This window comes from Dendronephthya gigantea, unplaced genomic scaffold (genome assembly GCF_004324835.1).
Source record: "Dendronephthya gigantea isolate DGI-Jeju-01 unplaced genomic scaffold, DenGig_1.0 000030F, whole genome shotgun sequence".
Taxonomy (NCBI): domain Eukaryota; kingdom Metazoa; phylum Cnidaria; class Anthozoa; order Malacalcyonacea; family Nephtheidae; genus Dendronephthya; species Dendronephthya gigantea.
Window position 1 is genome coordinate 1,203,544 of NW_021163040.1, and position 10,466 is coordinate 1,214,009.

The 10,466-nt window shown below is 38.4% G+C and overlaps 2 protein-coding genes across 2 annotated transcripts; one reads left to right on the plus strand and one right to left on the minus strand.

Annotated features, from left to right (window-relative positions):
* Positions 1 to 2,101: 2,101 nt before the first annotated feature.
* LOC114524171 (neuropeptide FF receptor 2-like) lies at positions 2,102 to 3,154 on the plus strand. Its single transcript, XM_028545300.1, has one exon. It carries the CDS (start codon positions 2,102 to 2,104, stop codon positions 3,152 to 3,154), a length of 1,053 nt encoding a protein of 350 aa, XP_028401101.1.
* Positions 3,155 to 6,674: 3,520 nt separating this feature from the next.
* Positions 6,675 to 8,399, minus strand: LOC114524172. The gene has a single exon (XM_028545302.1). The coding sequence runs from the start codon at positions 8,397 to 8,399 to the stop codon at positions 6,675 to 6,677; it is 1,725 nt and encodes a 574-aa protein (XP_028401103.1).
* Positions 8,400 to 10,466: the final 2,067 nt, after the last annotated feature.

Below are 10,466 nucleotides of genomic sequence, written 5' to 3' on the forward strand. Positions count from 1 at the left end.
TAAATCATCCAAAGTTATCTAAAATCAAACGTTGACAAATCGTGTTAAACTCTGGGCATATGAGTAAAATTCCTTTCGAACAACAAACATGCAGTAATTGGTATGGCTAATCAAATGCGCCCTGTTCCGTTTTTCTGCAATCGCGTGAACACGTCGAGGTTCCTGATGTATATTTGAATAATTGTACGAGTGCAGTGTAGTCAACAATGACCGATTTGAATGACAGTAAAAAAAGGCAAATTTAAATCGAATCTGAATTATCATCAGCATACTAAAATGACTTGTCATGACAATTATAACATAACGGGAACCAGTCTCATATTCCATGCTATTATGCTAATAAAATCACAAAACATCAGGTAATTATCCAATGTCCACAATATTTTATTGCCATTTTAGCAGCATATTAAAATACCGAAAGTGTATTCCCCCCCCCCCTCAGCATTTTCGCTTTTCTTTCATTATGTTGTTTGTGTACAATGAAGACTGTCTACTAAATGACAAAAAATTGTAATTATGGAACAGCATAGCGCCGAAAAAAGATGTTTCTTATTGCATGCAATTTGGCATGATTGATACGCCCACGAAGAACGGGAAGTCAACAAGGTATGCATACATTTGGGTGCGCTTGTACGAATTTCAACATCGAAGCGAAGATAGTAAGATAAAAGTAAACCACCTTATTCAACCTTATATATATACTTAATGAAAAAAACAAAAATAGAAACAATAGGTAAAGATATACGAGTTTAATATCATAACTATTTATTTTGCTTCCTGAGTGTCATGTGGATTATCCTTGACATGAATGGTCTAACTGCTTCCTGCGTAAAAAAATCTTTATCTTCCACACACAATTAATATCAGTTGAGAATATATTATAAATAAACAAAGTGATGTAAAACCATAGCAAAGTTGGACTAGTTCGTCTTGTACACTACATACGTGGGTGCAACCAGTTACTAAGCGCTTACTGGATATATATATGTACGGATAAAAGGACGCAAGCTTTTTCCTTCCAAGGCAAGTTAACCTAAGTCCTAACTATATAAAAGCTGGCACCTGCATGAGAAAACAACATTCGGATGTATATATAGTTATGATTATACATCATAGTCGCGATGAAGTTTTGAGGAGTAAACAACGGTAAACTGTACACTTTCGTACATTAATTCAACATACTGTATACATCACCCATGCAGGGTGTCACAATAAAAACGAAATGGAAATTAAAGACACTTACGCAAGATATATTGCATTTAATGATTCAGTGTTTGCAGTATGAAAGAGCAATTATTTAGCGTCCCAAGTTCATAACAACAAGAAATGCTCGAATATTATTTTAAATGAAGATTAGTGATCGAAATGGTCGTGAAAGAATGAGGGTTTTTCAACTGGCAATGTTAGAAAGCTAAAAAACGCGTCTTTCTTGCTTTCTAAAAATTAAATTCTCGGACGCAATATTTAATGCATTACGTCATATTAAAGTAGCGATTTCCTTTCTTTCTAAGACAACCTGTATAATCATGTAACTCAGGGTAAACGGTATAGGATGAATTTAATATTTTGAAGTCGACATTACATACGTAGCTTACCCTTAATTTAAGGTTACACAGACCGGACGCGATCCGCCAACGCAGCAAGATTTTACGAATTTTTAAGTTTTTCCAAAGCGACTAAGTTTGATCCGGACATGTTTCTTGGTAATTAGTCAACGACAGTACTTTTTGACTCGTCTGATTTCCATAGCTTACGAAATTATCTTCCAGAATGAAATTTATTTACTGCTGAAAACTGAAAATCCTCATCCCGTTGTCGAATCGCGTCCGGTCTGCGTGGGCCTTTGCAGGGTCACCAGCGACCGAACTTTACTACTTGGCGAACACGAGAGCTAACGACACACGCAGGGAAAAAGCTGATAGTATCTATACTTACGCGTGTTTGTCACAACACTACAATAAAACTCGGCATGTGAAATGAAAAAGGACACAAACTAGGCAGGTTTGTGGTATAGTACGTAAACATGTCTGTTTTGCATTTTTAGAGCGTGTATAATATATATATATCACCTCGTAGAGAGTTGAGAATGCTGGAACCTGTAATGAATGTAACCTCAACAACCAATAATACAAGCAACGAAAACAATATCGATGATCCAGCAGCACAAGCCCGGATTCCTCTCTTTGTTTCGGCTTTTATTCCGGCTTTCTTAGTGTCTGAAATAGGCAATGCTTTTGTCATTTACTCGCTTGCCTACCTCAAGCGCGGCGAGCGAACGGCAGTTGATTGCTACATTTTAAACCTCGCCATCGCCGATTTTCTCATGACGACCTTGTCGTTGTTCAATGCTGCAGAGTACTTGAAGAATGAGTGGGCATTGGGCGAAGGAATGTGCAAAATTCACGGGCACATGATGGAAGCATGCTACACTGCTTCGACGTTCACACTTATGACTATTAGCTACAGCCGCAGGAAGATCGCGAACGATCCTTTTAAGATACTGAATGCAAGGAGAACATTGAAGCGAGATATTGTTCTTACATGGGCAGCGACGATTGTGCTGACTTCTCCTCTGTCGTATGCTTACACGGTGGCAAAGAGAAACGGCAGGTTGCACTGTAGTAACACGAACTTTGATAAGACGACTCGGCAAATATATTATCTCCTACAAGCCGTAATTCTGTTCTTTCTGCCGGTCTCCGTCATGATAGCGTCTCAAAGAAAAATAACGAAAGGCTTAAAGCAACATTCAACGATTTACGGCGCTTCGATGCAACAGAAAAATGCACACTGGAGAAGAGTTATGACACACGAAAAAAGAGTTGGCAAGTTTCTTACATGGATATGGGTCGTTTTCGTTTGCTGTTTTGCCCCTCACATCACGCTGCGTACAATCCACCATTTCACATCGATAAGACAAAGAAGCGAAATTTGGAACCAAGTCTTGCACGCTGGTCAAATGTTGGCCCTTCTTAATTCTGCGATTAATCCATTCTTGTATTATCGGACAACAAACAAGCAGGGTAGTTATGCCAGTAGAATTGTTAAATTATTTTGCTGCCTTCGACAGAATACTAGGTCGAATCTTTTAACATCAAGCAAGCAAGACATACGCATGAGCACTCGTACACCAAGTGGATCGATTTTGCACTGACATAAATATAAAACTGAATTAGGCTAAATAATTTATTTCTTAATACATCACCAATCTCAGTAATATATTTTTCTCCAGTTATCCTGCATAAAATGTACTGGACGAAGCTGATGTTTTAAAAATCTTTCAAAAAACACAAAACAAAAGACAAACTGTCGATAAATCGTTAACAATTTAACTCTCAAACATCGGACGTGTATATAATTATTATTTGTTATATAGGTGCTGTGTATTTTAAATGTGATTGGCTCATTCGTAGTCACATGACTTTAAATAAATGCAATCTTTCCCGCCAGGGAAACAAGTGAAAAATTGTTGCCCGCATATTGTCATAACAAAGTTTTTTGAAATGAAATTGTCGTGTAACATGTATGTTTTTGTTCCTATATAACAAAGCACTTAATGTTCGCTACCTCGGGAAATAGTGAGTTTTGTTTTCCCAAGAGTCTGAATGTTTCCAGAGACGAAGTCGAAAACAAAACTTACTATTTCTCTCGGGAGCATACATTAAGTGTATAATATGGTCATTAATTGTCAGGAGAATCCTTTTGTGCATGCGTGGAAATGGGTGTAATAAATGCAAATTAGTACACAAGCGACAGCCATTCTGTTTTTGTCAAGTTTTTGAATGCATGGCAGCTGTGATTGTTTAGTTTAGATAATTACAGTGGCTATATTTTTCGTAATGTACGACAATGTACTATACTGTGTAAAAATGCTCTCAAATAGTTTTAATTAAAATTCCCTTAAATTTATGTCTTATGTAATGTTTGGAATTTTTAATACTGATCAAAGCTGAAACGCAGGCCAAAGATCATAGAGGAATTTAAAGCCAAAAGTTAAATTTAAATGCGATGGAAAAGCGTGAAATTTCCTGTGACTTGTGTAATTTGTCGTAAGGCTGACGCGTTGCTCGACGCACTAAAATACAATTAGTAACAATTATTTATTGGTCTTATGGTCAATCAAACATATTGTACATGCAGTTAATAATTTAAGGGTGTTTTGTATAATACACTAAATGACGTGTTTTTTGGATGGGTGAAGGTGTGCTGTCAAACCCACCAAGGTGTGTTTTCTGTGAAAAGGTGTGTTACTTTACACCTTAATGAGCAAAAGGTAAGGTGTGTAAAAGGAGGTGTCTTTTTCGTACACATGAAAGTGTGTTTCCATGCACACCAAAGTGTGTTTTCTAAAAGCGCGTAGAAGTCAAACACATGCACCTTGGTGTGTAATTCTACACACTTGTTTTTTTAGTTGTGTGTATAAATGACTTGAATGCATGATAATATGGTTTCTAGCCCATTCAAAAAGTAAACAACTTGGTAAGATTTGACTCGTTATATCTGTCACATATATAATAAATGCAGCTGTGGGAGGAAACTCACAAAATACGTACGAAAATTTTCGCGGCTTCTGTTAACTTGTAAGAAATATTTCACGACTTGCAAATGACTTAAGTAAATATAGCAATTGACATTAGACAAGTGGTAAGGTTTCAAGCAAATTCGTACGATTAGTTAAATCTGTGAAATTTCACAACCGCTGACAACTTGTAAGGAATAACAACTTAGGGCTGCTTCCACTTAATTATACGGTTTTCATACGCAGATACAGGCATGTAAACTTTTAAATCCTATAAGTCATATTTGAAAACGCTAAGTGATTAAATCGAAAGAACTTAGTTTTCCGTATATCTATATAGTATGCATTCGTTAACCCTTGTGTTTTTAAAAAATAAAATTTTGAGGGATTTAGATTTTTCCGCGTGTAAAAAAACGCGTAAAGGCCCACACAGACCGGATGCGATTTGCCAACGCGGCGCGATTTTTCAAAGTTTTTCATTTTTCAGAACCAAATAAATTTTAAGCTATCATTATATTCTTGTAGATTTCTTAACGATAATACATTTTGACTGCTCTGGTAGCCATAGATTCCAAATTTTGCTTCAAGAAATTAATTTACGTGCTTCGGAAAATTGAAAATTACCGTCGCGTTGCCACATCGCGTCCGGTCAGTGTCGACCTTCAGTGGACAGCAGCCCTTATAGAGAAACTAAAAAAACTAGGCAAATTTATAAAAATCACGAAATTCGTAAGCGACTCGTCACATCCGTGAAATTTCACGAATCCTGACGAGATATATTTCACAAATTTCAAATGATTTAGTATAGTTAGTAATTTAGCACATTGCCATAGGCAAGTGGTGAAACTCACGAAATTCATACGATCCGTAAAATCTGTGAAATTTCACGACTTGTGACAACATGTAATTAAGGAATATTTTACACTAAGCACTAGGCAAGTGCTGAAACTGAAGAAATTCGTACGACTCGTAAAATCCGTGAAATTTTACGGCTCATGACAACGTATAAGAAATGTTTCAAGAGTCGTAAAAGTCGAAATAACAAAATGCCAGTGTGCAGTGACTCACTGCGTTTTTCCTGAACTAGGAATAAAATTATAAAGCTTTGACAGGTACTTAAATTCAGAAGATCTGAAGATGTACTATCTTGCGCATTCGCCAAAATTGTTCCGGATCTTAAACGTCACAGCTTAATTAAACGTCAGCGAGGCCAGAAATGCAAAGTATAAGCAAACGGCAAAATTTTCGCTTTCGTTAAAATGTTGAAGAAACCACAAAATGTTTCGTAGGGTATAAGGCATTTAGAGGGGAAAAAGTAAAAACTATTTGTGATGGTCATGACATAAGAAACTTATTTCTTGACGTTTCGACCGAAGGACACCCGTCAGGAGAGTTAACAAAACGTTGGGGCGGTTTTATGCCGCTGTTATACCACAATTGATACGAAGTTGTTTGAAGACGCTGCTCCTGGGTTACACTAGAACGACACACCTGCCTATATTTGAGAGTCGTCACGAAATTCGTGAAACACATTGCAATCACGGGCAGTTTAAACTATATGCATGTCCGATATTTTAGCACTATACGACTTGTCCCGCGGAATTCGTAACGAAATGTGGCAACTTGTAACGAATCGGGAACTAGAGTTTTATAGCTTGGTATAGCTTAATATAGCTTAAACTTCTAAAAAACATATTTTCAACACTCAACTACGATGATTCATTCCAACTTATTAAAGTAGGAAAAAATATGCCTGCTTCACAGTTTAGCGTTCCAGGAATGATCCTTATACCACAATAAATTAGGTGCGCATGCGTTGTTCTGCGGCAAAAAGATTACTTAAAGAAGCATTATATGGATCGCAATCGTCTGTGCTTTATCGTAATTATATCAGCCTCTTTAAAAAGTTACTTTTTGTCTCCAGTCGCTTGATTCGGCTTGGCTAGAGCCACTACGTTTTTCACTAAATTAAGTACGATAGCGCTGGTTGTCCGGGACTGTCTGATCGTTTCTGATATGCCGGGTAGAATCTATGGAATCTTTCTTTCGAGTTGCGAACTCGGAAAAGCTCGAACTTTTTTCTTTAATTTTAGATAAGGGGAGTCCTTCGTTGCCCGCTCGACTTCGAAATTTGGCATCTTCTATGTTCTTCGTTTTAGTCGAGAACGATTGGAGTCCATGCAGCATATACCTTCTGACTGTTGAGACCTGGAGTCGCAAACGCCTTCTCCAGAAGAAGGCCTTTTTGAGCCGTTGATAGAGAGTGTCCTACATATTTCTTATGCAGCGGGAACGTCAGAAGATCAGCATTTGATTTGTCGGTCGGAAATTTAGCTAGTCCTGCATTTGTCGATGGGAATTTTGGCGGCCCTACATTCGTCGCTGGGCTGGGAAACTGGGTTTCGACGTCTTGTGTTGTTGTTTCTGGCGGCTCCTTGTAGCTTTGCGGGTTAACCAGAGCAAAACTAGCCGGAGACTTGCCTTTAGCTACTTCTACTTTAATCACCATGCCGGTTGCTTTGCCGATGCCCATCGCTGAGACAATTCTTATGTGGTATTCTTCATTTGTTTGCTTTCCTGCTACTGTTGACGTTTTGATTAGCGGATAATGCCATTCTAAATACTTCTGTAATTTATTTGTTTGCACTGTAGGTATTTTGGGATTTTGAAGATTAGACTGCGCAATCAGCTTGTGAATGTTCTGGTTCGTCTTCATCAACTGCTTACTTAATTCCTTGGCATCTTTGTATTGAACAAACAGGTCGCCAACAACTTTTAACACGTTCTTCATTGCCATGTTCGCAGTAGGGGTTTTCATGAGAAAAACAGTATATCGTGGATTTTTTTTCTGCAAAATGTCTTCCCAATTGTCTTCGGGTTGCAGTTTCAATGGGAACCACGTTCCAATCACAATACTGTAATCTGTGCCATTTATATGATACGATAAGAAATAAACGGTGTGCTGAAATTTTTGTGTGAGCCTTGCCCCTCCAAGCGGAATCACGAAGGAAATCTCGCCGACTTCGTCACTTTTTATCTCCCAAGGAACAATGTTTGCCGTTTCTCCGGCCCTAATGTACCAGGCTGGTTTTATTAGGGTTTCCTCTCTTGAAAGGTTTTCTAAGGCGATTGTACATGATTGCTCGGATGGAATAACGCTTTGAACTTTCTTCATTGCCAGATTTAACCCAACAGAAATTATGCCCAAAGCAATCGCGCCGATTACATCTCGTTTGTAAACATTACTAGTATGCGGAGGCAGATCATCTTTGAGCTCGATCATGAATTCCGCCTTTTTCCCCATGGTCATTTGTGCTTGGAGAGTAATCTTAAACTTTGGCGTTGCTGTTCTACTGGGAATACTTGGTACCTCGATGCCCGATTCAAAATGCTCGTTAGGACCTTGCATTTTGTCTGACATTTCTTTGATTCTGGCATATGTTGCCTCTAGCCATAGTTGATCGTCAAATTTTACGGTCGATGTGATCTCCACATGAAACCTGTTTGGCGTGTACACTTTCGCCACTTGTGCTCCCTGAATCTTCCAGAAAATCATCATATATTGGCCAACGTAGTCTATTTCATAGAAAATCAGCCCTGATGTGGCTCCGGTTCTCGAAGCTGCTTCCATGACAGTTTCTTCGGATTTATTGGTGTTAATCTTCAGTGGTAGCGGTAAAGGATTAACGCCGTGCATGATGAATAAATAAGGATTAATGAGACGAAACCTGGTCAATTTGTTGTGGATTGATAAAGCACACTGTGCGTTATCACCTTTATCAAGGTATAGGATTTTCTCCAACAACATGCTCGTCAAAGTTCCAATTGCAAATTTTGTCAATGGCTTGTGAATTGGAAACGGGTTTGCTGCTGGGACCATGATATTGGCCGCTTCGGTAGCCGGCCGGCCATTAGAAACGGGATAACGGTTAAACAGTTGACCAATAATAACGAAAAAAAAGAGGAATTTGCATGAAAAAAACATTCTATGCTCTCAAAGACGATGATAACCGCCACAGACAAAAGGTTAAGTGAGAACAATAACGGGTTCCTGTGCGACAAAATGACACTTTGAAGATGAGTGATTGACCTATCGCGACGTAACATTGGAATTACACAAGACGCTTCAATAGGCGTATGAAGAGACATTATCAGTACGAAGAAAAACTGTTTGGATTCGAGTTCAGTTTGCCACAAGCTTTCTTCAGTTTTCAATTCTTCTTTTTTGAATCTACTAACATTTCAGTTAAGATTATTTTTTAGCTGGTCATGTAGAATTGCAAACAGGTGTTGAGTTTCACGGTAATTTAACCAAATGGTTGAATACATTCATGCATGAATACTAGAGTTTATAACATCTTACATATTTTGGCAGGGGTCTCGCCCGGTGAAATGGAGCGATTAATATCAATTTCTACTTGTGCGAGCGGCATCGAATAATTATTTGTTTATTTTTTGCATGATAAATCGTTAACTTTCGAAGCGCTTCGTTGAGGTGTTTTTAATGGAAGATAATTTTCAATCCATGCATGATAGATTGTTGTCAAATTTCCTCTCAGATTTTATCCGTTATATTGCAGTTGGCAGCATTCTCATTCCTTTCTGGTCTTTTTCTGTCCCTCGGATCCAGTTTATTTTGCATGCAAATATCTTCCCGCCATTTTGTTTATAAGTTTGGCAAGATAATTAATTAGGCTAAACATAATGAAATAACTGCATGTACTCCTCCCGACCAATCACCAAACGTTGAATAATTTTATCACGCTAATCATATGTTAACTTAATTGTATATAACGTACATGCACCTCATATATTAAAAAAGTACGATGCAAAGGTTTTTCGTGACAGCTTAATATTATTTTTTCTTGTATTTTACCAAAAATGTATAAAATGTTTGAAAAGTTGTGATATACGTAAAACGGTAAATGTGGTTGCTTATGCCTAATGTGTCGTGATGCATGCACAGAATTCTAGCAGTAAACTTTATGAAATTAAAACGATAACGCTGTTAAGTTGCCATGTGTGCCATGATTGTGTGAAGCCGATAGGAACTGCGAATAAAATCAGGATCAACGCAAGAGAAATACAACTCAAAAAGGACTGGGGATAATGCTATGAGGAGCTGCCATGCAGTTTTCTGCGTCTGGTTGACTTCGTAATAGGTAATATCTGTACTATGCAGTACTGCATGTTCGAAAGTCTTAGGACAGTCCCTAATGATCACAACTGTGCGAAAATGCTGTCTTTTAGAACCTGAATTTTTGCGTGTGCATGGGATACTTGCATGCGAAGTATATATTCATTGGAGCCGTTTTCAAATGTACACACTTTTTATACAGATATTGACTGTTGGCCTAATTTTTTTATTGAACACAGCTGAGAAAGTCATGATGGCATAATACTATGGAATTCTTAGGTAACTTAATATAGGTTATAGATTCTAGTTTATCTATTCTAGATTGTATATATCCGCGAACACATGCAACATAAATTGAACGCAAAGGATCGAGAAAAACAAAATAATTATTCAAATAATATGCGTTTTCGATTAGTTCTAGTATGCTCATACTAGTAAAAGGCTGTGGTTTTTTATTCAGTTTGTTTTACTATAAAGTCATATAATAAAGCAAAATAATATATGCATGCAATTTAACTACATAATTTTATACAGCATTCGATATGATCTACCTATTTGAGAAATTTAGGAGGTTATGCCGGTTTTTAGCTCGCCTGCACTTTAGTGCAAGAGAGCTATTGCTATAGTCTTGGCGTCCCCGTCCCCGTCCCCGTCCCCGTCCCCGTCCCCGTCCCCGTCCCCGTCCCCGTCCCGTCCCCGTCCCCGTCCCCGTCCCCGTCCCCGTCCCCGTCCCCGTCCCGTCCCCGTCCCCGTCCCCGTCCCCGTCCCGTCCCCGTCCCCGTCCCCGTCCCCGTCCCCGTCCCCGTCCCG

Excerpts from the sequence above, each read along its gene's own strand:
- LOC114524171 (XM_028545300.1), top strand. The coding sequence starts at position 2,102 with ATGAATGTAACCTCAACAACCAATAATACAAGCAACGAAAACAATATC.
- LOC114524172 (XM_028545302.1), bottom strand. The coding sequence starts at position 8,399 with ATGGTCCCAGCAGCAAACCCGTTTCCAATTCACAAGCCATTGACAAAA.